General features: G+C 38.7%; 2 protein-coding genes across 2 annotated transcripts; one reads left to right on the top strand and one right to left on the bottom strand.

The window, feature by feature from the left end:
- Positions 1-3,370: 3,370 nt before the first annotated feature.
- Positions 3,371-8,627, bottom strand: LOC103712910 (alpha-xylosidase 1). Its single transcript, XM_008799619.4, has 3 exons — positions 8,273-8,627; positions 6,659-7,320; positions 3,371-5,494 (listed from the first exon to the last, which is right to left on the bottom strand). The coding sequence occupies exons 1-3, from the start codon at positions 8,494-8,496 to the stop codon at positions 3,612-3,614; spliced, it is 2,769 nt and encodes a 922-aa protein (XP_008797841.2). The 5' UTR covers positions 8,497-8,627; the 3' UTR covers positions 3,371-3,611.
- A 15,517-nt stretch (positions 8,628-24,144) lies between these two features.
- On the top strand, positions 24,145-25,428 carry LOC120111767 (protein NEGATIVE REGULATOR OF RESISTANCE-like). Its single transcript, XM_039129663.1, has one exon. The coding sequence runs from the start codon at positions 24,734-24,736 to the stop codon at positions 25,184-25,186; it is 453 nt and encodes a 150-aa protein (XP_038985591.1). The 5' UTR covers positions 24,145-24,733; the 3' UTR covers positions 25,187-25,428.
- Positions 25,429-27,753: the final 2,325 nt, after the last annotated feature.

Here is a 27,753-nt window from a genome sequence, read left to right as displayed (position 1 = left end):
AATATTTATTATTTGTTTTAGAAGATTCATATTTACAATGTTCTTCTCAAGTATAAGGGTGTGTGTCTATATATTACATCATAGTTTGTAGACTTGTTCCATAGGTATGTTTGTTTGTTTGGATCAAATTAAAATAGTTTTTAATCAAAATTTATGTTTAAGTTGGCTTTTTAGTTTTACCTAAAAATTTCAATGATTTTATTATTAATTGATATACTTTAGCTATACGATAATGGTTAATGTTAGACTTCAAATATGGACCCAACTAGGTCGCGACCAGAATTTGAATATAGACCCATGGGGTTTAAAATATGTTCCATGGTCCAAAACTAGTCAACCAATAGATTAGGTCCAAGTCTACTAAAATCAAGACTAAAGCATTGAACCGTGTTGGGTCTGGGACAAGCATACCCTGATCCAACCTAACCCAACTCTAGCCCCTACATTATAAACCCATGAAGATTATTTGTGTATAGAGTTATTTTGTTCAACAGACATAGCAACCAAAAACATGCAGGGTTTTTGCAAATAAAAGTAGCTTTATTTGGCTTGGTTTGTGAATAGCACAAGGAAAAACTTTATCCATAACATTCAGAAAACATTAGGCATGCATTACAAAAACTTAAATGTTTTATAAATGAGTCAAGCTCCTTTTTCAATTTGGAATTGAATTGGACAAGATTAAGTCCCTTAACCATGACTATTCATTTATTGTGTGGCTGTTATAATTGAGTGGACATGCTGTATAAGACTCCATGACTCAAATAGTCGTGATTGTCACATCATACATAGATCATGGTGATGGAAGGTTGGATTCTCCAATTCAACTCCAAATTGGAGAGAAGCATTTACAAAGACATTGTGGTTTGATATTCCTTAGTCAAGGAAAGATCGAAAATAAAGCTGCAAAACGAGACAGTCCAAAGTCCAAACCACCGAATTTGGCCCGCTCCAATTTAAGGACGATCTTGCATGCCAGGTTTCCGGTGATCCAACCATGCAAGAGATAATTACGAGCTTTGTACCACAAGGTAGCTGTTTGCATAAATGTACAAGCCTGCTAACTTTTGATGCGAGATTCACGGCACCAAGGAGTCGTGCCCTTCGCATTTACTCAATTCCAGAGCTTCAACCGAAGACCCACGCGTACTTGTCAGAGCTGGAATAAATTCGCAGAGGACTTAATGCTGCAGTTGAGGGTCAGGGGGGAGAATTACTACAACATAGTGCTGGAATGGGATATTTACTGCTTGTCGTTTCATGGTCATCACTATCAGGGAATTTACTGCAGAAAGCTAGCTCATGAAGTACTCGGCATGAATTGCATTAACAGGAATATCGTAAAATTCATAAATAGTATTTTGTGCATCCAGATTGTTGTCATGTTAAAGATTCATTTTTTCTTAATCTCAGTTGGTTGAAGATATTTTTTCAAAGAACTTTTTGGTTAATTTGATTTGTAAAGAGGAAGGTTCGAAACAGTCATTTGAGATATTTTTCTTTTCCAGACATGGTATGTGGGGACTTACAAGAAATGTTTTACAAGAAACTGAAACATGGATTTGTAAAACCAAAGGAAATGCAATTTAGTGTAGCAAACCTTTGAGAGATGATGACAAACCCTCTTCTTTTGCCGATAAAATTTGTCATCATCTCTCAAAGGTTTGCTACACTAAATTGCATTTTTTTTGGTTTTACAAACCCATGTTTTTAATACAATAAGAAGGTTTTTAACATTATATTATACTATAAATATAATATTATATTATATTATATCATAATATATTGATATGTTATACTAAATAATTTAATATTATATTAAACTATTATGCTATAGTATACAATGTTATATTACTATATTATAATAATATTATATTATATTACAGTAATATTATATTATATCATATATTTATATAATAATATATGTTATATTTTATTATGCTCTATTGTATAATTCTATATAATGTCCTTTATTGTAATTTTGTCGTACAAAAGTACTTTCTCAGTTTGTTTACCACATACACGTTAAAGTACCACAACACTTTAGAAATGTAATTACCAAACAATAAACAGCTTTTTATAAAAGCTCTACTTCAGAAAGCTCTACTTACAATAGTTCTACTTTCAAAAGCTCTACTGCCAACAGCTCCTCCAAATAGAGCCTATATTAGAAGGCATAGATGATTACATAACCAGATTTTGCCCGTGAGTATTTTAGAAGTCTTAATAAACCGGGCTTAGTTCAGTTGACTGGGTTTGGTGGCATGCGAATTTTATCTCCAAGTAAAAAAAGAAGAAGAGTATGTGCTTGGTGTCATGATTGATGGCCAAGTGGTGCAATAAACAGAACTAGGAGGTCTATACATAAGAAGTTAGGCTTTGTTTACTACAGGACGGAGCTCTTAGCCCAAGCCCTGTGGCAAAGGAGGATACGTAGAAGCTTGGATATACCTGGGAGGGTTCTTTGTTGGGCGTTTGCTCTTCTTTGTAGGTGCATATCCAGATGGCTTTTTTGTTGTCTGTTTATATTCGTGTCAAGGTTCATAATGGAATATCTGAAATGAGGACATACCTTCATATCCACATCTTGTTCATTCAAGTACAAAAATTAGATTGCTGCGATCATTCCTCTAAAAAGAAAAAAAAAAGTTGCTGTCATCAATTTGTTACCATCCATTTCTGAAAACTTAGTTGTATTTCTCCAAATTATAAGAATAGCAACACAAACCGTACATCTAGACGCATCATGCATCATCTGACCATCAAGAGAACATTTAAACATTCTAGTAAAGTCTGGATAGAAATTTCAAGAAGGATGCTTAAAACATTAAAAACCTATGATGATTTCGCGCAGAAAAAACTATTTTATTTTTCCTTTACTTTGCAAAGTGGAGCATTTTCTTCAGAAGTGATCCAGTTTCTAAATAAAAGCTTCTGCGCTAGGTGCAAGCTGATACACTCTAAAAAGATGTCCGAAGGACTCTTTATCATGGATAAAGATCCTTGTAGAGCTCGGGACGGATATTGTTGGATTCTATGTCATCAATTTTCAATAATTTTCAACACCCATTCCCATGGTTAACTGAGTGCCATGCAAGGGTAAGGGTGGGCGCAGCAAGAAGTCAGATTTACAGGAAGCTTGCTGTAGTGGTGCACAATTATATAGATGCCATCCGCCCCGGCTGCTCATTGTCCTGCATAAGAGTTTGTGTCTACAATTGCTTCTCTGTAGGAGAATCTTAGTAAAAGGACAAAGTAAATTATTTTGTTAGACGAGGACTGGATCTGCCTCATCAAAGTGGAATGAACAACTGCATTACCGACACATGCAGCGGATCAGGCTCAAAAAGATGCAATTTGTCGGGATTGATAAAATTAAAGCTATCTCTTCGTAGACATGAAAAGGCAGCAACTAAACCCAAAGTTTAACATCAGAAAGTTGGAGGATTGTTTTCAGCAAATTTAGAATAAAGCAGCAACGAGAGATTTTTCTCGGCTCTTTAGTGGATTATCCTTCACTTAATCTCAGAAAACAAAAGGAAATAAGAGAATTGAAAGGAAAGAGAGCAGCATAAAAATTACCATGAAACAAGTCTCGTGAAATCCTAAACTCATCCCTCGATCCCCATTACCCAGGACATGGAGAACTTTTTCCCCAGCGGCAATGCCAGCCCCCCAATCTCAACCATCATACTGTTCCTCTTATTCCCAACCTCCAGCTTCTCCACATGCACTGCAGGAGACTCCCTGAAATAAACATTAGAGATATCATTGAGAGGTTGCCCATCCACCTCAATCGCCAGCCCCTTTCCGGTGCCTCCCTGTAGTCCCAATACGCTCACCTTTTCAATCATCAACCCCTTCTCCAAACTAAATTTCCCCATCTTCACCTCAGACCACACTGTCACTCTCTTCTCACGGACGCTGGCATAGAAATCGACATATGTTGCCTCGCCCTCCACAAGTTTCATCTCCGGGCGCTCATCGTCATCCACGTAGACATTTCCCTTTGAATCACCTTGGGTGGCTCCAAGAGGGAAGGTAACCACTAGAGTAAATGGGGTGGTCCTCGCCTCCTTGGAGATCATTCCTCCACGCTGCATGGGAAGTATGGTGTTCTGGTAGACATGCACGTTAACCTCGTTCAGCGGCGCATCGAGCGTTACGTAACGCTCGTCCTGCGACACCACGGCCTTGGTGAAGTCGAACAAACTATACCAAGTACCAGGGGGGAACAACGCTTCAACTGACGATGCTCCCTGCTTCAGGACGGGGGACACCATGACACTGCTCCCTAGCAAGAACTGAGTGCTCAGGCCATAGCTCGCAGTGAAATTAAGGAATGAGAAAAAGACCGGCCTTGCAATCGGGGCGCCACTGACGTGAGCTTCGTAGTTCAATGTGTAGAGATATGGAAGCAGCTTGTACCTTAGTCCCAAGGCATTTCTAGCAGACTTGGCGACTGAGTCCCACTGGTAGAGCTCTTGCCGGGGTGAGGCAAAGTTGGCATGGTCCCTTGAGAAGGGATAAAATGCACCCAGCTCGATCCATCGATTGCAGAGTTCCTCCGTAGGCTGCGGGTAGAACCCGCAAATGTCTGAGCCAACCATCGGCATACCGAAGATACCAAAATTTAACATGGTTGATATTGAATATCGGAGATCATCCCATGTGCCTTTGTTATCACCTGTCCAATGCGCAGCATAGGCTCCCGATCCCACAAAGGAAGAGCGTGAGAGTATGAAGGGGCGCTTCCCCTCGAGGCCTTGAAGCGCCTCGTGAGTAGCAACGGCTTGGGAGAAACCATAGATGCTGTGTGCATTATACTCCAGTATGCCATCATGATGCATTGCACTTGCTGCTATAGTCTTGTAGCCCAATGGGGCTTGCATCCCTGATGCATTGATCTTGTAAGGTGGGTCATCCCATCTGGTATTTGTTATGTTCTTACAGTCTAAGCAACATTCCCAAGGTGTCGTGGAGTCTGGAACAGGGCACAAATGATCTTTTGGGATCTCACATTTTCCAGTGCAGAAGTTTGAAGCTTCATTCATATCGATCCAGAGGCCATCGACAGGCACAAGCTTGTGGAACCGTGCAATCTCATCAACCCACCAGGAGACTGTTCCTGAGTACAGGAAATCAGGGAAGTAGACAGGCCCAGGCCAAACTTGTGCTAGGTAGGGCTCGGCTTCATACTTGATGAAGATATCCTTGGCCATTCCCCTCTGAAAGACACCATAAGTGGAGTTTACAGCAATTCCAGGGTCGATCAGGACTATGTACTTCATGCCTTGAGAGTGGATTTTGTCGAGGAAGGCCAGGAGCTTAGGACGAGGGTAGTTGACAGGGTCCAGTGTGAAATCCTTAGCTGCATCCATATGATCATCATCATTCCAGATCACATCAAGCGGTATGTGGGCATTTTTGTAGCCCTCCACGACCGCTTCCACGACAGAGAGGTTGTGATAGCCCCACCTGCATTGGTGGAATCCTGCAAAGTAGAGGAAGCAACATTACCAACCATTACCGACCCTCATCATTAGCTGCACTATAGCTCCTTTTCTTATTTATGAACCTCCACTAAAGCTAGTTGGGCAACACTCAGTTGTGAGCGAACTTAGTTAAATAGTCTTTGCTTGGTAATCCCTAAACATCATGATCCCTTTTGGTATACTTTTTCAAGCATCAACCAATGATGCTTGTTCTGAGCCTAAGAAGCCATTAAAGAAACTAAATGATAGCTTCTTAATTACAAAAATGATTGTTTAACGGATTAATGATAAAATGAAACATCAAGTATATAATGAGTAACCTGGTCCCTTAATTTTGTTTATATATAGGAGTCCAGGACAAAAAAACAAGACTAAAAACAAGACCAATGGGAGTGTATAATTGACTGGATCTATCTTATTTGCATATAAGGTAGGACTCTTTTTCTTCTTTTCTTTTAAATAATGGTGGCTATTTAAAGGGGAATGGAAAGGAACTTGGTTCCAAGGTAAAAAGACAGTGGCTATGGATCTAGGAATAAAATACTTCTATTTCCATCTTACCCATAGTAACCAACTGCAATTAATAGGAATAAAGAAGTGGGAACTTCCAGGATGGGTTAAATGGAATAGGGTTTAGCAGAAAGGTATCTCAACATTTTTTAAAGAAAAACAACAAAATTATTACTAAAAAAACCTGCAGTCCCAAGATTAATTCCTTCATTAACATTTTACAAGAAGCATTGGTATGAACTTAACCATCACTAGCTCAAACACCAGAAAAATCATCACCACTAATTTCACACAAAAGTTGGGAGAAGCATTTCCCTTCCTCCATTTCAATTCAAAAAAAAAAAAAACACTAGTTTCACAGGAAGCATGCCAATCCCCTAACTTACATTGGTAGTGAAGTGACCTATATGTTGTTAAAAATAAATGCCAACAGCTACCTTAGTGAGTGCCAACAACTCACTAATCATAATACCCCTTGTGCTTGTAAAGCTGAAAAAAATGAAATAGTGAATGGATCGACCAATTACCATTACCAACAAGCTTTCTAATATCTCATTAGATGTATCTACTTGAGCAATAAGAATAATGTAGCAACACAAATGAAAAGCTTGGTTCAAAGGATGGAAGAAAAATGGGTGAAGAAAGAAATTTACCTAGTGCCCAATAGGGCATGGGAGCAGGGCGACCGATCAATGAAGTGTATTGCTCCACAACTGCCAAAGGCGTCGGTCCTGCGAAGAAGTAGAAATCAAATACTCCTCCAATGACCTTGTATGTGAGAGAGGCCCCTCGATAGAAAACATCCATTCCATTGCTGTTGAGCAACAACACGGCATGAGCAGAGGCTTCTCCTTCGTTCCTCAAGTCCATATAGACAGGGTGAGATCCATAGAGGTCAGTATTAAGATTAATGGCTGATATATCAGTCGTGTATAGGGTGTAGGGGTCTTTCGGCCGCAGCCGGATCCCGCCAGGCTGAGTGTTTTCACCAAGACCATAGAGAGCAGCAGTCTTCGGCAATTGAGTGGAGATCTCAAGGTATTGGTCCTTGAATACCATAGTCCCATAGCTTGAATTAAAGAGGGATTGCCCATTGGATTTTCTCCTTACTGCAAAAACAAATGGGTCAGCTGTGTAACAGAAGACTAATTCATCGCCCGCATACTCTGAAGCTGTGAAGGGACTGCTTGAAGATTTCCCATAGGAACTCCCTGAAGCTGGGGGTTGCTCCCTTGGGAGCAAGTTGTATGGGACTTCCCATCTTTCCTTTTCTGCATCAGTTATATGAACTCTCAAGCGATCTTGGGTTTCATGCCTATAAGTTATCAACAAAGGACCAAAGAAGCTTCATGAGTGTAAATTCATATAATTTTTTTAGAACAGAACACATAACATACCCTGGAACTTGGAACAAATAGCAAATCAAAGATCCCTCTGCATTCTTAATTTTTTTCCCCTTTTTTCTATGAAACCAGGGGGAGAAATTAGACTTTTATTGGTAATATATCTGAAATTTTTCAAAACCCATGGGCTTTTCTTGATTACACAAATATTTATCATGGTCGTCTTCCAATCGAAAAGGGGAAAGACAGTAATAAAAATTTTAGGTCATAAGTATAGCACGCCCATAAAGGCAGAATAGCTCTAACCTTTAGATGTATCCGAAATCCATGCATTAGATAAAGAAAAAAAAGCTTTTGCAATTGAATAGAAGCTACAGCAAATCCATTTGTTAGAAAGAAACCAAATAGCAATCTAATACGAATTTCATACAAAAAAGAAAAAAAAAATACACATCCGTGCTCTTCTGAAGAAATAGCAGACTCAGAGTTTTTCAAACCCCATTTAAAATAGAATGTATTTTAGGTATTTTAAGAAAGAATGTAATCATGGCTTCCTCATATAAACTTGCCAGAATCAATAGCTGGAGAAAAGAACCGTAGCCATTAAAATATATGCCAGTAAATAAACCTGGAGTTTATTAAAAGCCCCCATAGGAAACAAAGGGTTTCTTCTAAAATATAGTAGACAACTGATAATGTAAAGAAAATCCATTACCAGCAGCATTCTTATAAAATGAGCATCCTCCCAAAAAAAAAAAAGCCAACAAGCTTTTATCCCAAAAAAAGCCAGCAGAATAATAAAAAGTTCATATATTATACTTAACATAAACTTACTGGGATACCATATCTACCGAACAAGAATACAATCTTTTGTTCACTTTTTCAAGAATATAGAGTTCATTTTCCTTCTTTTTTTTTGCTTACTTGACAAAGAGCCTCAGATGGGGGATATCAGGGCCATAAGTTGTGGTGCTCTGCTTCACTTGGAGATATCCTACCAGCCCTCCTCCGCTGGGGTTCTCTTCTATGGAGACCAAACGGTAGCCATGCCCAACCTGTTGAGGGAGGGCTCTAGCACAGAGATGAAGGGAGAGGAAGGTGAAATAGCATAGCCAGAGGTGATGGAGAGCGGCGAAGGAAGGAAGCATCCTCCCCTTCCTTCCTGAGTACAGAGAGGTAGTGAGGGATGCGCGAGAGTACTAGAGGGGTTTGGGCACTGTAATAAGTGTTAGGTGGTGGGGAGGGAGCAGTGGGAAGTGCAGCAGATATAGAGGCTCAAACGGGCATATGCCGCTCTCTGAGATGTCTGCTTCGCCTCATCCGTCGCATGTGAAGCCTTTGCATGTGATGGTGTTCCATGGGGCCCCGCTTGAAGAGAAGGAACCCCTCCTAGTGTATCTTGGAGGATCGAGGGTCCATCACATCCAAATTAGCAGACAGAAAAAGGCTAGCAAACAAAAAACCATTTCTAAAGGGCCTTTGGGATGCATCGAGCCAAGAATTTATGACTGATGGAAGAAGGAAAGGAGCGTTATATATTCCTGCCTTGAATTATGGCTTTATAGCCTCAACTCACCTTCATTAATAAAATGAAAGAAATGCCTTCAATCAAGGCTCGTTTTGAGTTCTTATGATAGTGAAGTGATTCCAGATGCATGATTTTCGATAGATTTTGGTTGGTTTCTGGTTCTTCGTAGACCAATTTCCAAGTCTAAAAGCGTGCAAGTCTGTTTGGACGCTGCACATTCTTCGGAGAAGGTCGACCGTTGGAGGAGATGCGACGGCCGCAGTTAGGTAAATTATTTCTCAAAAGTAATTAATTATCTTTAAAAGATAAGAATTCGTTACTCCATCAATCAACCCAGTATCTTTCGAGGGATACCCAAACAGGACCTTCACATTAAGCATTTTTTTTGCTTAAAACTTTATTTCATAGCAAGCAAGAAGGAGGAAAAGAAAGTTGTTTTGCTAGCATATCTACACAATCATATTATTGATAAGAGTCTAAAATAACATTTTCTTGTCACATAATTCTGTTTCGTTTGGGGAAACTAGTAATATTTTAGATTTACCATAAAGACAAACATGGTTGTAATTTGCTTCGCAATATATTGTGAATGATAGAATCGAAAATAATGACTCAACAAATTGTGATTTTATATACATGAGCTTGTCATCTACTTTTTCTCTCGCATGAATTACCATCAATCGTGCCGAGAAACTTAAAAACGCCCGGATGATGCGCAGGAGAAAAGGGAACAGCATCCTAATTGCAGGCGTTGGGGCAATTTCTCATAGTATTGTGATAGTCCAATATCTGTCCCTTGCGTAAATGTTTCACTCTTCTTGGGAAACAAGCTTTACGTGACACGAGAAATCGATTTGTCCCATACACTAAACCGAGCAAGCCTTGCATGGTCCTAACCTAGTAGATAAGATATTGGATCTAAGTGGTCCATCATTCAACTGGTCCTAACCTAGTAAAAGCCTTTATGAGCTTTACGTTTGGCCCGTATTAGGCTGCACTTTTCTATTAGATGCATCTTGTTATGAACGTACCCAGCTGTTACTACCTAAAGAAGAAAGAAGCCACGACTCTCTTGGAAACAGGGGTGTGCAAGAAAACCAATCAAACTGCAAAGCCGCTCCAAACTGATTATTTTAGTTTGATTTGGTTCAGATTTTTCTACATTCAATTTGTTATGGGTTTGAATCTATTAGATCTAAAAAAAATCAGCTCGGTTTCAGTTCATGTTCCTACAAAAAGTCGGCTTCAAACCAAATTAATCCATAGAGGACATAAAAAAAGCTACTTTCTCAATGGCTGGCAATTGGGGTTCTTTTTTTTTTTCAAGCCATCAAAATCCATGAGTAAGATCTTTCTCTTTATTATGAGCATAATAGATATTTTATATAATTTTCTTTGGAAAGTAGATGCTTAATCAAATATAAACTACTTTGGAATATACCACTTTTTCATAATCAAATACATATATCAAAATTATTTTTCAAGACATCATATTTTCAAAAATTATATTCTTAGAAAAAACATTTCAATAAAAAAATTTTTTTTTACGGAACAAACAAGTTCTTAAGAAACATCAACAGCTCTTTTATATCCTACCACCAGTTGTCCACTTCATTTTAACGTTAGCTGCCCCTTTTTCGTCAAAGGAAAAAACCCCAACCGCCCCTTTCCATGCGCTTGCCTTTCTCTCAATCCCATGATCCAGTGCATGACCAAATGAGCAGCACTGGCTCAGGAGGGTGACGGAGAGTATGATCCAGAAGAGCTGAAAAGGATGTGGAACGAGAAGTAGAAAAGAAACTATTTTGTAGATGCTCTTTACAATCGAGTGATCTCACGTCAGAGGTTGACTTCCTTGGTTTTAAGGTGAATATCGAATTATTTTTTTTGAATCTTTGATTGAAGATTCAGTTATTATTTTGATGTAAGTGTTTTTTTAGGATAGCATTGGATCCACTTTTTATTCTTTGTTCTCTATTGGATATTTCGTAGATCCTCATTTTATTTTGTATGAGTATGGCATCTATTTAATAAAAGATTCGATTTTTATTGATGATAGATGTTTGAGTGTGACATCCTTTCTTTATCTCCCCCCGGCCCTTTTCATCTTGTCAGAGGGGAAGCTCCATTTTTTGAGTAGATCATGATGTTGCAAGAGATTCGATAAACCAATTTAAACTGAATTAAATTTTTTGAATCGGTTTGAAATAGATTTTGTATAAAATCGGTTTGGTTTCGCTCTAGGTTTTAGAAAATTAATTTAGGTTGGTTCAACTTTAAGAATAATTTTCAATTGAGCCGATCAGAACCGTGCACATCTCTATTGGGAAGCGACGGCGTTGTTCTCCATTGCTCATGGGACACGTGTGGAATCTCCTGCTCCAATCCCTCAGCCTATGCTTTATCTTTATTAATCCCTGCCACGTGATCCACTCAGTACGTGTCCCCACCCTGAGACGGCGAACATTTTTTATCCCGACCGTCCGTTTGGTCCTGGGAAGGCGCGACTCGAGGTGTACTTTTCTATTTTTTAATTAGTTTTCATAGGATCTGGATGATTTCGATGTGGATTAGTTTGGACAGTTTAGCTTATATGAGGGTGATTATTAAAAGATTATGATATGATTAGGGAAGGACAACGAGGGGTTTGTCGACACTGTAGAGCGCGCTTTCGGTGGGGATGTTGTACTGATTAAAATTTAAAAGGGACTTAGTGGACAAACAAGAAGGACCACGGCAAAGGAAAAGGGACCCTTCGCTTTGCTGTGGATGGGTCCGAGTTAAAAGCTGAAGGCCACTGAGGACTTGGGAGCCGTTCGGCTCGTGGGATGGGAATGGTGGAAGGTGTGGCAAGCGGGAAAAAAAATCTTATACTTTTTTTTTAAAAAAAAATATAAAAATAATTTTTTATAGAAATAAAAATTTAATATTTTGTAAAAAATAATTGATATGCGATATGAAAAAACTAATTTTTATTGACTAAAAATTATTTTTTTCCCAAATATAACTTTAAGTTTTTAGATAAAGGAGAATAAAAAAAAATTTATTGAAAATATTACAAATATTTTACGCAACTTTCTTAGAGAAGTAAATGCTTAACTAAATACAAACCACTCTAAAACATGTCATTTTTTTCTTAATCAAGCAAACATGCAAAAATTACATTTCTTGACATCATATATCCATGTATCAGCATCGCAGAAAAATATTTCAGTAAATTTTTTTTTAGCAAACTATAGTGCTGGAATCGTAAAGGAGGATTTAGTTGTGTTGGTCCTGCTGAAGAGTATTTTTGGTCAATCTTGGGTTGTGCCATTCGCATAAGAGAATGATTTACCCTTTCTTTAGTATGAATTCACGGTAAATTATCCACTACTTGCTTTGAGATATGTACAGATAGATCAATGATAGATTTCGGAGTGCTTTCACATGTATGTGGTGGATGATCAAATGGTACATAGTGAATCCATTCTTTCGCCAGAAAGATACAACTCTAGGTCAAGACAAATCGTTCGCCGTAAGTACATGGTACATGCCACTGCTTGGTCGCTTTAAGCAAGTAGTGTGGGTAGGCAGCGATGCAATTATATTGGTCAAATAAAGTTTGCGTGACTGCCGCATGGTGCCGAGATTGCGCTAAATTTCCTTGAAAAATTTGAACACCGAAAATGTGAAATAAGGGCGCTTTTGTTGGCAACAATCCGAACATCGGTGTTTGCCATGGAGAAATAAATTGCCACGCCAGCACTCAACCCACTATCCTAAGGATTCGGATGAAAGCCTACTATTTAATAAGGAATACACGCTTGCAAGAATGTTCTGCGAGAACTATGACTTTGATAGCTAGTCTATAAATAAACTATAAAATAGATATTTTGATATCTGGCAACACCTTCCTCTTCTTCTTTTTTATGAAAGAATATCTACTTGCACTTGTACTTGCTAGATAATTCTTAAAAAGACCAGGTTGCTCGACTCAAACTAAATAGCAGCAACTAGCCAGCTGCAAATGGGTTAGGTTAGATTGGACAGCCAAAGGGTGATTGATAACAAAATCATTTGTTTGACAGCAGTTTTACAATTAATCTTTCCCTGACCGAAAGTTAAATTCTCACCACTTGATTTCGATAGTTGTTTATAATGTTTATTTGTTTAGTCTTTGTACTTGTATGCCCGTACATGTAGATCTGCGCTTAGAACAGTGTACATAGTGTCGCAAATTCCGGATCTCCTCGCATGATTATTTTTCTTAGGCTCTGTTTGGAAAGCTGTTGGAAGTAGAGCTGTTCGAAGTAGAGATGTTCGAAGTAGAGCTTTTATAAAAAGTTGTTTACTGTTTGGTAACTACATTTCTAAAGTGCTGTGGCGCTTTAACATTTGTTTGGTAAACAAACTGAGAAAGTACTTTTGTATGACAAAATGATCATAAAGGACATTACTAGTATTATACAATAGTACATAATAATATATAATATATATTAATACATAAATATATGATATAGTATAATATTAATGTAATATAATATAATATAATATTATTATAATATAGTACTATAACATTGTATACTATAGGATAATAATTAATATAATATTAAATTATTTAACATAACATTATATTATATTATATTATATTTATAGTATAATACAATAATAAATGTATAAAATATTTTAATTATTAGTATAAATTATTTTTTCACTCTTTTGATGACCATTTATTTCTCTAACAAATTTTCTAGCTAGATGAAAAAATTAGTTAAATAATTACTAATATTTTTATTTATTTATTTATTTATTTATTTATTCGTTCATTTATATACATATTTATTTATTTATTTTCTTTATTTTCTTTTTCTTTCCTTTTTTTTTCTTCCCTTTTTTTTCTTTTCTTTTTCTTCTTTTTTCTTTCCTTTTTTTTTCTTCCCTTCTTCTCATTCCTTCCTCTCTTTCCTTCTTCTCCTGCGAGGCCGGTGGCGTCGGAAGGGGGCCGGGCCGCAGGAGGGGGGCTCGGGAGGGGAGTGGGACGGCGGGCCCCGATGACAGCGGGGGGAGGGGGGCTCGGGAGGAGGCCGGGACGGCAGGCCGCGGCGACCGCGGGGGGAGGGAGGCTCGGGAGGAGGCTGGGACGGCGGGCCGCGGCGACCGCGGGGGGAGGGGGCCGGGACGGCAGGCCGCGGCGACCGCGAGGGAGGGGGGGCCTTGGGAAGGGGCCGGGACGGCGGGCCGCGGCGCCTGCCGGAGAGGCGGCAGCCATGGCCGCCCTTGCCGAAGAGGCAGCAGCCATGCCAAAAAGCTGTTTTCAGCTTTCCGCAAAAGCTGAAACAGTTTTTCCAAATTTTACCAAACACTCTTTTTTACCTAAAAGTATATTTGGAGGGCCAGAAAGTGCTTTTTGGCCCTTCAAAAGCTCCCCCAAACAGGCCTTTAGGAGCCCACCACTTTCTATTTCCTCGCATGACAGTGTTCTGAATAAGGATGATTATGGTGGAGCAGTTGTGGAAGCCCGATTGTTTTAGATGGCAGAACCAATGGCTGAGTTGCGGAAAGGACTAAAGCTTGTGGTGATTTTATTTGAAGGTGACTCGTTGACTGTGATTAGAGTGCCTTCCAGTCAATTGAAATTAGTTCCCATTAATCATTTAGGGCTAGAAGTTGGTCGAGCTAGGTTTAAACTCAAATTTTTTTGGATAATCTAAGACCGAGCCCAACCCAAACGCGGCCCAAACCTGATTGGGCTAGCCTGAATTAGCCATTTGGGCCAAAACCCAATTGAAGTTTAATATTCATAATATTGCTTCGTAACTAAATGAGCTAATTAAATTTTAGGCTCTCTCGTATAATACAAGTAACTGATACATAATACATAATTTTCAGCTAAATCTATTTTAATTTGTCATTTACTTTTTCATTATTCTCTCTAAATAATAATATATATAAAAATTAATTTTTGCCTAAATTTGGGCTTCAGTTCAGGCCTTGTTCGGGCTTAGACTCGGGCCAGGCCGTGACATATTTGAGCCCGGCCAGAGAAACAAATGGACTCTATATTTAAGCCCAAACTCGGCCTGAATTTTTTTCGGGCTTAGCTCGAAGCCCGGCCTGAAGTTGGGCTGGCTCGAGACCATTTTCAGCCCTTTAATTATTACTCGATTGTTAGAGGATGGCTGCTTCTCTTTTGTCTTATAAGGTGCTAATCATATAGGAATTACCTTTTGGACTGTTGCGTCAAATTTTTTTTTAGATTTTTTGTATATTTTATTTTTTGATTTTCGTGGATGTATTTTTACTAGATTGGTTTAATAAATCCATTTTTTTACAGAAAAAATGATGCACATAAAAAATATATGTTAAACATGCATAAATACATGCAAGCATTATAATAGGTGTGTGTTGGACTAAATATTAAATGCTAAGTGTGTAACAACTAAACATAAAATGATAACCATTTGAAGAATGGAATTGTCAAAATTCTCATTAAGCATTTTCACTTCCTCTTTGTATTTTTATTAGGATAATATTTTGGATTCATTCATCTCGATTTACTTCAGTTTTATAACTCATTCTATTGATGCATTAGATTTCCTAGATCGAAATATGTCAAAAATAGGACAAACGTAAATTATAAGAACTACATATGAATTGTAAGCTAATTATATTTAAATATGTTATGTAAGAATATTGATAGCAGATTTGATTCATGCCAGCCTCAATTATGAGATATACCAATATACATTTTAAATTTGATTTTAAATTTCAAACATTAGCCATTGATAACAGACTTGATACACGCAATTACGAGATATGCTAACATGATTATCATTTCTAGTGCATTGCAAATTTAAATTTGAATTTTAAACATCAGCCATGTAATCATCTTCCCTCAATCTTGGGTGATGCAAAATTATCATTTCTGTTGTATTTTAAATTTGAATTTGAAATTTATATTTAAACCCAAATCTATTGGATCAAACTTCTCATTTGTATTCTTACGTAAGTATGTATCTATTTCCATCAGTATTTGTATGTAAGCATGCATCTATAAATACAATACAACACAATGGTGGCAATGTGCAACCTCTATTTTTATTTCCAAAATTTTCTATTCTTTCTCCAAATTCTTCTATTCTTTCTAATATAACAATCAAAATGTATTTTCCATGATATATTCCATAGAAGATTTATTAAAAATGGTAAATAATATATCATCAACAATAAAAACTGAATCCCCCCTCCTCCTCCATTTTTTTTGAAAAAACTTGGGTGCGTGTGTCTAAGTGCATAATTGAAAATCTTGAAGGTTAGTTCTTAATCAAATATAGAACATTCATTTTGGACCAAAATTATGTTAATCTAATTCACTTGTAGCCAAGCTAATGCCTTAAAAGCTGCAGGGCTGTTACACTGAAAAAGGAGATGCCAACAATCGAGGGTTATTGCCGAGAGAGCCCTACTTCATGCTACCGAGATTAATCAGTATCCCACCACTGGAGATACCGTGATAGCAAGGGATATCTAAGACTTCGTTCAGCTCTTGCAACGATTCAGATGATTTTCATCTGTTGGGAGCCCCCACATCCGAATTTTATCAAAGTTAACTTCAATGGTAGTGTATCGGATGGCGGTAGTGGAGGCGGAGTTAGCTTTGCGATCAGAGGTCCTAATTCTGGATTGGTGCGGTAGGAGGTACTTGCATTTTCGACATTTTCGTGCTTGGTGCGAAGCTGAGGGCTAAATAAAAAGGCGTTACCTTTGCAAGGCTCATTTCAAGGGCGGGGTGTATTCGACTTGAAGGGAATTCTGTTACAGTTATTGGATGGATCTAGGGTCAAGCCAGGAAGGACTGTAGGCATTCGTTACTACTGGACATCTTCAAGTTGATAAAGAATTGCACAATATTTCGGGCAGCTCATGCATACATGAAGATAAATAGAGCTACTGATTGGGTTGTATCCTTTGATGCTCGGTTTTTTTTGGAACAGCTATGAGACCATTCCTCCACTCCTGAACCATCTCTTATTTTTATTGTTTATTAGATACATTCATTTCAAAAGTGTACGATCTGTTTGACCTATTGAAAAAAAAAAAGAGGCCATGAGTTTCCTGTGTCAGCGGTGAAAGCCTTTCAAGAGAAATTAAGGTCACCTGCAGCGCATGCCTATGGTTGTAGGAAGTTCATCAAAGCTAGAAAGAAATCACTGCATCTCCAGACACTTAATATGCGGCAGCAGAGAACAGAAGTAAATGTGTCGATTCTTCTAACTCTATGAACTGAGAGAGGTTGTAGAATACCCATGATAAGTTGAAAACTAACCTGGTTTTGATCAACTATTGGCCATGTATCAAGATCCGTGACTTCACATGCCTGCCTTGGTGAATATCGTCACAACAAAAAAAAAGGCAAACTAGATTTATAAAACAACCATAATAGATGGGAGTACGGGAGAAACTCAACTAGTGTAGATGTAGTTTTCGCGAAATATCTTTAAGTAGTTTAGATGTCAGCTATATTCTCCCGTCATAGCAAACACTCCCTATGAGCCCTGAGAATCGAGTTAAAATCTGAGAATTTATGGTCTAACATGAAATCAAGCAAAACCATCAAAGTAAGTATCATGACTGTAGCAAGGCAGGTATTAATGGCAGAAACAGCTTTATGAATTGATCAACTTTTTGAGTCTAGCTGAAAGGAATCCATGTTTATATTGCTATTGCTCGTGTAATTGGGGAAATTAAATAATGTGGGCAAGAGATAGTACCATATCTTGGATTGAAACAATCCAACGAGCATCAAAATTTCTCTGAACCGACTGTTGATTATTTTTTCTTTTTGAGCAGTCTGGTGAACAGCCACGAGAAATTACATTCCAAAATGGCAAAAAGCATTCGCTGCTTGCTCCAAATTCAGGATACATAAGTTCAGCTGATGACATCTGCCATTCAGGGACTTAAATTATAACTAGCTGGTTATGTTATGAAACACTTTTGATATAGATACCGAAGACGTGGATTCAAGTCCTACCTTCATCAGGATTCATGACTTCGATAAATTTGCTCTCATCTCACATCTATGAATCTTTTGTCTGTCATGGGCTCGAAGTCCAGATTCTGAGGGATGGGCTTGTAAATAGGAGTCTTCTCTCTATGATGGGCCTTCATTTCATTCGTAGGTTCTCAGCTACCAAAGTTTATCTCCTGGCACTCGTCGTCATCCACAAATTGTCTCTAAAAGCACATAAACCCATGCCCCAAGGAAGAAAGAACCATATAATCGGTCTTCTCAGACTATGAATGAAACAAATTTTTAAGTTTTTGAATTTCAAAGGAGGAGGAAAGAATTCAGATATTTGACGAGAAAGGAGAGATCTCATAAATTTAAGGGACCCCATCAAAGACATGATTCTCTTCGCGACGAAGGTGTGGCATAGGCCCTTCTATACATAATTTAATTCTACTTTCTTGTTATTGCTCTTCTAAAATGGTATGTGAATAATAAATATATTCAGGAATACCTCCCCATTCATTATTAATACAATTCTATTTTTCTTTTTGAAAGAAATTCAATTTGATAATTCATTTCCCCACAATTACTGTAGAAAATTCTTTTTTAATACCTCCCCACCTGCATCTACAAGGAAAGTTGGCCACGAGACTAAATGGTGCGGTTTTGGCCTTATGAAGGCAACCACTAGGCCACAATGAGAAGGTTCATGAGACTGGTAAGCTGAGGGTATTCCTGTGCTGGGAGTTGGGATCCACCCCAAACCTGGTTGGATTGGAGAGAGCCGATTTATCAATTACATCCATCTATGTATGGCACAATGGCTGTGATTGAGCCTAATAGGCATCCTATCCAGTCCAATCAAGGAAGGAGAGAAAAGTCCAAATCCATTTTTATCTCTCTTTTTTTCCTCCACTAAAGATATTTATTAGCAAATAGCTAGAGCCTTCAGGGCATTTGTCAAGTGTATTTTATTATATTCTAAATCTTGTCAAAGGTTGGTCGTGGCAGATAAAATGTTTTTTTTATCACGATGCGCATCGTGCTTTTTGCCAAAAGTAAAAACATCTCGCTTTCAAAATTATTACCAAAAACTTTTCCGGATGAGTTAAATCCATGCCAAGAGATAGAACTAAAATCAGGTATAAAATTTGGTTGTAGCTTGTTGTCATCAAGATTCCTAACACCATAATCACAAGTCCAACCATCAAACTAATTTCAACTAAGTACGAAGATCTGGAATTCTGGTATATAAAATACAGAGAAATTTGTTCATATGCAAATAATAAAAATTGGGAATTAAAGGTGATTAATATGTGGGTATTTATTCATACACAAATAAAGATGTAAAAGGCTGAAACCGAAAGAAATAGTTAAAACACCACCTACAGGAACAGTAAATAGGATTTTCTCATAACGATACCATAAAATATTTATATTTGCAAGACATTATTTTTCTTGAAATATCTAGTATTTTATTTACATGAGAATGAGTCAGAAAATTATCCAAGAAGAAGACAAAGCAGTAGTACTTATGAGAACATTGGGGCTTGACGCTTTCCAATGCTTGCAACCGTCGGCGTCTTGCGCTCAAACGGTGACTTATCGTGTTTGCTACGGAGTCTCTATCGAACTAAAATTTAGCTTCTAAAATCTGAGTTAGTTGACGTACGAAAATTTCTCTGTATAGATTGCTTTTGCATGTCATGATGTACTAGCTATGCACGAAATATATTTTAAATATTTATATATAATTAAAAAAAATTAAATAATATTTTTTGACTAGTATTTTTGAATGAGATCCTTCAGAATTATATAAAATAGAATTAGAGCATCCAACCTAAAGCCATGTAGATAGGGAATACTGCAACATTGGTTCATTAGGACTAACTACATGTTGATCATACTATTTATGATTGGATTTGAATAGATTTAGATTCTTAGCTTAATGAGGACGCCAAGGTTTAAACTGGAGGGCTAACATTTGAACAGTTTTAGACTCTTAACCTGGTGAGGACGCCTGGGCTTAAATGGAGGATGAGCATGTATTTAGTTCCACATTGGCTATGCATTAGGTAGATTTTGGACCTTATATAGGGTCAAAGAATTCATATAATATTATTTTGGCTAATATTTTTGGACGAGGTTGTAGATTGTTACACTAAACGACTGGACTATACTTCTAATGGATAAACCAAGTTCTTGCAGAAATAATGGCCCTGAATGGACTTGAAACTTCTCCACTATTTGACCTTATAAACATCGAATTGTAATGTAGCCCGTACAAGCTGTTATCCAGGCACAGGAATGAGCCGGGTTCAGACTGTTTCATTAGCTGAGGGAGCTATCTTGACCAGGTCTCCGGTGATGGAAGAAGTCCAACAGGCAGCAATCCATTTCAAGCACACGGGTAACCTCCTTAACTCCAATCTCAATATTAAGTTCAAAGTACCAATATTGCTACGGATGCTCTCTTTCTTCTTCTTTTTTTTAATGGAACCGGTTCGCTTGCAAGGCCAATTAGACTCCATGACTGTAGCATGGGCTAGATGGAGCTATTAAGTCTGTAGTGGATCATTTTTCTATAAGCTTAAATTTTTAGTATCAAAGAATTTGTTGGAGGTTTTGAATCCTTGTAGTTTAATTATTTATTTAATTACCTCTAATTTTTCTATCATCCTAAAATTTTTCCTATAAGTTTGAGTTTTTGGAGTCACCTTGTTGCTTAACAATCTGGCTTGGCCCATGAGTGCTATGGGATGTTGCTTATCTCTATGAAAGGTGATGTGGCCTAAATCTAATCGCTTATCTCTTTGCAACTATTTTGAAAAGATTTGAATTCAAAAAAAAAAATGAATTCTTGCTGAAGTTCAAACAAGGAAGGAGATTATAATAAATTTGAATACAGATAAGAAAGGTAGTTACGACAATCCCTTGATTCTTACCTCTAAAGTATAATAGATCCATGCTCCCTTATCTATGTCAACAACATCAAGAAACTCCAAAAGGAGGGAGGAACGACCAAAAGGTCCAATCATAGATGGCCAGAAGCACCCAAGAAGAGGCTCTCAAGCTCTTATGGCTATCTCTGAGCTCAACTGCTCTTCCACGGTCATCCTTCCATGCAATCTCCTCTTCAGACAAAATGCACATTCTTGGAGACTAGGATGCATGTCTTGTGAGGCCGCCTTTCCGTGCCACCCGAGATCCAAGCACTATGTATACAAGATCCGCGTCTTTGGAGATCAGGACATGAGTCCTTGGAAGCCGCCCTTCCATACCAACCGTCGTCCACCAAGCCAAGCTCTCAAGCTGAGCACTCCAAACTGAGCTTCAATGCCGAGCACTCCAGGCTGAGCTTCAATGCCGAGCACTTTAGGTCGAGCTCTCATGTTGAGCACTCCAGGCCAAGCTCTCATGCCAAGGACTCCAGAGCGAGCACTTCAAGCCAAGCATTCCAAGCCAAGCTTCAATATCGAACTCCCACATTGAGCACTCTAGACCGAGCTCCTAGGTTGAGCACTCTGGATTGAGCTCCCAAGTCGAGTTCTTAGGCCAAGCACTCTGGCCAGACACTCCAGGCCAAGCTTCCATGCCGCGCTCCAGGCTGAGTTCTTAAGCCGAGCACCTTAGGTCGAGCCCCCAAATCGAGCACCTTAGGTTGAGCTCTTAAAATGAGCACTAGGCCGAGCTTTCTGGCCGAGTATTCCACGCTGAGCTTTCTGGCCGAGCACTCCATGTCGATCTCCTAGGTCAAAAACTCCAAGCTAAGCTTATAGGGTGAGCACTCTAGGTCGAGCTTTTAGGCCGAACATTTTAGACCAAACTCTCCAGGCCGAGCTCCCATGCGGAGCACTTTAGGTTGAGTAATTCAAGCTAAGCACTCAAAGCCTAACAATCTAGAGAGATCACTCTACTCTAATGCTTTTTCTTCTCTTACTATTTTTCATTGTAATTCTCAGGCCTGTTTGACTTAAGCATCGAAGAAGGCCCGACCGGAGCCAGGATCAATCTCTTTTCTTTGTGTGCATATCCACAACTCTCCATAGCAGATTGGAGCTCCATGTTTTACTATTGTGGACCAAGCGGATTGATTGGCGCCCTCCATGCCTCCAAATCATTAAAACATGGTCAAGCAGGATTTAGGTATCAAAAGAAGGGATTGTGGGTAGTTCATTGTATGGTATGCCAGTACCTATACCTTGTCCAAGAAGATAGGAACCTAAGAAATGCATTTTGTTACGTACTTAGATGGTTAGAATGTATGCTCCACCCTGACAAAAAATCAATTTACTTGATTAGTTTCTGGTCCACAAATACTATACAGGTACGTATGAATCATCATTTAAAATGGTAATTTTGGACTATATATTGTGATGAGTTTGTCATATTTTCAGATGACAATAGTTTTGTAACCTAATAATCTTACCCAAAAATCACGCAGCTGTGATTGAACTTTCTTAACTTTCCTTTCTTGGTCACATTGCATGGTGTCAATCCAAAAGGAGCAACGGGAAGGCTCCAATGGCTGCGTGATTCTCTAAGTTAGATTTCTGATGTTATGGTACGTTGCACATATTCTTTGGATTGGGTTTAAGTTCATTGCCACATGAAAACTTCACTTTTATTTAAGAAAAATAAAATGAGAAATTAGTTTAACTTGTCACACGCATTGAAGGCATTTTGTGGTTCGTAAATATCACATCATCATATTAGAAATTTTATACTTTTATAAATTTCATGAAAAATCTGCATGAGACGCTCTCTCGAAGGAGGGAAATAGTCGAGGCCATATTATTGTGTCTACATCGATCCAACAGCCGGCCACATGCTGTCAGCCGCTTATCACCAAAGGAGACAATCTAAAGTACTTCCATAACATCAAATCGAACGACGCATGTACGTAGCTGGCTTCATTACAGTCATCTACTAAATTATATATATCATCGAGGCTAGCTTGCATGTAACGCACTTTGATCCGTAGCAAAGTGAACCTCCTCTTCGTCCACCTCCCTCCTTTTCTAGGCAAAACAATAACCAAAGTTATCTTGATTTGCCTTTGGAGTGATCATCTATTGAATTATATCCAAAGCAATCTAGAAAACTCTTCTTGATTTGACTTCAAATATATTGAAGTCCTTCAAGATATACAAAATAAATCAATAAATAAATACGGTGAGTGGACTTGATAGTCGACACCCAATACCCATCAAACGGGGGGCACTGATGTATCAACTTTGGTAATGGGCGAAGTCTGGAACCTGCTGTGACGTGAAAAATTTATTGATGACAATGATGGAATTAGTCGGTAAGGTATAGTGGGGGACAGGAGAAGATAATGCTTCGGGGAGAAGCATCCTTCGGGAAATATCCGGGACCTTGCAATGGAATCCTAGGTTCTTTAGCCCATAGGCTTCGCATTGAAGTCCTCCAAATTCCCACACAAAGACTGCTCCCCATGGTTGAGCTGACGCGCCGAAGATGGCCGCACACCCCCCCCCCCGGGGCACCACATCCACCTAGTGTATTTATACGATGATGATGATGGGTAATTTACCCCCAAAATGGATAATGTTCACACATCAAAATTAAGATTGAGGGACCAAAAATAGGAGTGACAATATTTAATTGTTTAACTTATTTCAATTTATTGTAGATCGAGTTAGATTATTGTTTAATCGGATAGTATATTTTGAATTTGGATTTTTGACCGTTTAATAAATATGATATGTTCGGTTTGATATTTTTTCATCTATCATATATCCGATCGTATTCATATCTTATCCGGTTAGATCTAATTACTAGTTCTAAATTCAAAAAGCTGGCGCAGTCTTTCCCACCCCCTCCTCTCTCTATGCGCAAATCTGACATTTGGCGCATTCTCTCCCACCCCCCCCCCCCATCTATCTCTTTCTTACTCTCTCTCTCTTTCTCTTTCTCTATGCAAACCTAACATTTGGCGCATTCTCTCTTTTTCTATGCAAACCTAACATTTGGTAGATTTCAAACATTCAAAAGATTCCAATGGGTAGAGATGCTCTCCCTCTCTTTCACTGAACCTAACACTTGGTAGATTCCAATGGTAGAGAGGTGTTAAAAGGGTATAAAGTCTATCAAAAATTTCACCACGTTTGCCTTCAGACTTGCATTTGAATGCAAATCAGGAAGCACGCATGTAATTCATTAGGATGGTGGAATTGCATCAATAATCGTGGATTCCTGATATTTCTATGAACTTCACGCAGTTTACTACTGCATGCTTTCCCAGAGGGAGGCACGGAAGATGTTACGCCTTGTCAAAGTAACCCATTATAACACGCAAAACTCATAATTCAAACATCGTTTATTCACCTTCCAATCCTTTGACATAATCAGGAAATTGATGCTACGCTGGTGGACCACGTGGCAGGTGTAGACGGAGGGGATAGCAAAGCAGTACGCCATGATGGCACACTTGATGTCATTAGAATATATCGTCATATCTCTTCCCGGTGACTGATTCACGATCCACCAATCAAACGGACAGCATTTTGATTCAACAAACACCAATCAACGGCCCAGATGTTATATCGCCGGTGGAGAGATCTCGCGCCAACCAGATCCAGCACCAAAAGCAGGAAGCAACGGGAAAGGAAACTGGGGTCCCAATCCAATGGGTGCCATCATTGAGGGCCTGACGTCATGAGACAACGTCATCCCTCCCCCAGCAGCCGACGTCATCACGGTGGCCTGTTGTTGTCCGCACCGTCGCTGTTGGGTATTTCTGGCCCGACCCACCCGAAGCCGAAGATCAACCTTGCAGCAGGAGACCCAGAAATTGGAGAGAAGGAGCGTACGCCGTGAACTAACGGCACCGACTAAAATGGAGACGGCGACGAGGAAACGGCCCGGAGACGGCGAAGAGGAGAAGAGGAGGACTCGGGCGCGAGCGGAGGACGAGAGGGATCGGTCGGTGACCGACGACGAGGTGGAGGAGTTCTACGCCATCCTTCGACGGGTGCGGGAGGCGGCGAGGTGCTTCCCCGTTAGGGAGGGTAGCGGCGGCGCTGGCATCCGGCGGAGGGTAGCGGCGGAGGGGCAGTCGAGGTGGCGGCCAAGGTTCGAGAGAGAGGACTTCGAGGTTGGGAGCAACTTTAGGGATGACCGGAGGAGGAGGGGAGCGGAGGAGCTGGCAACCGGTGGGGAGGCAACGGCCGAGGAAAGGGTCGCGGAGAACGCGATCCCGGGGCGCCTCGATCTGAACGCCGACCCGGCACCCGAAGGGCTGGATCTCGCGAGCCCAACCGGTGATGCTACCGCGCACGTCGCGTCTTAGATCATCTCGTTGACGTGTGGACTCGATGCGGTGTGCGACAGGTGGTACTTTGACCGCCATCGCGGATGCGTAAAAATCAGTTTTTTATTTTTTCGCTTTTTCTTTTTCCACCTCTGTTTTAAAGAGTGTTCATGGTAGATGGAAGCGCTTGGAGTCTGCAGCATGTTTGCAGAAAAAAATTGGACCGTTGTTGATATCTTTTGTTTTTAACATTTTTGCTGGTAATTGGCTGTTGTTTTGAATTACATAAAGTTGTAAACGTTTAATTTCGTTTTATTTAACCTAATTCAAGTGACGTATGTTACATTGATTCCAGGTTCTTCACGTTCAACATCTTAATGGCATGGGACTGTCGAAACGTAGGACGAGTTAAAATCACCATAGAGCTCTATCTGACTTAATTAACCAGCAAAAGAGTTGGAGTACATTTATGTGCCGAATGAAGTAGAATATGGCTGATGTTTTAAGTAATTTAAGAAATGTTTGAATAAGTTCGTTGAAAATCTTGATATTTTTAGATTTATAGATTCCAATTTTTCCAACTACTCGATTTCTCTTACATATTCTCTTTAGAAAATATCTCAATTTATAATTAATGAGGTCAGATCACATGCAATAAGGTATAAGCCGTCAAACATTTTACTTATGACCAGCTACAATCTTAAATTGCTTCCATTATACCTTTTCTGATTCACTTACATTCTTCTTCCTGTATTTCCTATTTCCAGAGAGAAAAAAAGAGCAAAGATGTTCTCGATTATAATTATCTGGATCTAAATACTTGAGAATGCTCCCTTTAAAATTCAAATTCCAAAATCCTCGATTGTTAAATCGAGGGATATGACCAGTTGGACAAGCATAATTGGCTTGCATTCTATGAACAACAAGCCTACGTACCATTTTTTATTTTATAATATTTTTATGACAGTTTGACATTATTATTTGACCACATTTTGCATCGTAGTCTTCATTATAGATGTTTATTTCATTGGAACTTAAAGTGACAAAAAAGTCTTCTGACCTTTTGACCACTGTGCAAGTGGAAACAAAGTAGAGGTGGAAACTGGAGGTGGTGATTGGGGCGCACATTAGATACATTCATTGAATTGCTAAAAAAAGTTACTTTTAATTCAAGCATATAATATGTTCGCCGGTTTCAGCCGGCACACCGTTGTTCTACTTGAGATACAGGTGTTTTCAGCGTGGTGGTGAGCCATGTTACGCCTCTGTGGCATTATACGTACGGGTCAATGTTAGCTTCTTTCTTTTCTTGGTAAGAGCTTTAGCTTCTTCAAAAGCGACAGTTTTTGTTTCTTCATCCATCCCAAAGGTCGCAGGGAGTTTCAATACTCATATCTAAATTCCCTCGTTTTGTTCAGCACCTCAGGAGAATAAATCCATAAATAAAAATTGCAGCTATCTCTGAAGTTAGAAGCAGATGAATCAACATGTATAGCTACAAGTATTCACAACTATAGCTCCAAGTATTCATTTGCTTTGCTTTTGGAAGGCATCGATGATCATTAGAATATTTTCTTTGGATCATTAATCTGAATATTGCTAAATAATCCTTAATTTGGATAAAGCAGCCCCAGTGGCACAAGCAATATGATATCAATACATATAATTCGTATATGATGTATTATGTGTTGTCTTTCATGATTCTACTGCAATACATCGTGTTGATTTTGACACCTTGTTTTATAAATGTATTTCTAAAATTTAACATACAATTATGGTGAGAAAACAATAATTTTTGATTGCCATTTTTAAAAATTTTGATTAAATCTCATAATCATAAATAATAAATGTAAAACTTGCTCCCTTCTTCAATATTGAAAAACTATTATGATATGTAAATAGCTTATCAGGATATGTATATTTCATGACAACTAGTTAGAATGCAAATGAAAATGCATGTGGCTGTTATAAAATTTGAATATAGGATAATTTGACTAAATTATAAAATAAAAATATGTTAAATATTAAGTATAAAAAATAGTCCGAGCAAAGGATCAAGGGTTATTGAACTGGTTGAATTGAAGAGTATTTAGATAGAATTTAGTTTTGTGGGGGTGAGAGATATTTGACTAGGATCACTTCAGAGAAAAATTGGCAAAAAATCTGGGTGATAACAGCATGGATCAGAAAGAATATTACAAAATTAGAATTGAAGACACTATTCAATGCTGGAACCAAAAATTATGAGTATTAGAGGCCTATCTTGCTAATCTGGCAAGATTAGACTGAATTTCTTACCAAACTCATGGATTGGGCCACCTATATAACTATGGCTTATATCAACTCAAAATTTCTCCACAAAAATCATGTAAAAAGGGGAAAAAAAAAGGACCACCATGCTCTTTTATTTTTGCTTTTCTTGCAGACCAACAGATCCATAAGTCAGGATTTAAGTTGGGCTTATGCAGATCTTAAAGAGATGGGGGCTAAGCAGACCAATATAAATATCCAAATGAGCTATGAGTTATATAATTTCCAATATCTATAGCTTATTTAGATAAGGGTCAAGATGTGCTGTTGCAGCAACCATCACGTTGAATTTTGTG

This window comes from Phoenix dactylifera, chromosome 8 (genome assembly GCF_009389715.1).
Source record: "Phoenix dactylifera cultivar Barhee BC4 chromosome 8, palm_55x_up_171113_PBpolish2nd_filt_p, whole genome shotgun sequence".
Taxonomy (NCBI): Eukaryota; Viridiplantae; Streptophyta; class Magnoliopsida; order Arecales; family Arecaceae; genus Phoenix; species Phoenix dactylifera.
The sequence above is the reverse complement of the archived record's forward strand: the minus strand, read 5'-3'. Positions and strand labels throughout refer to the sequence as shown.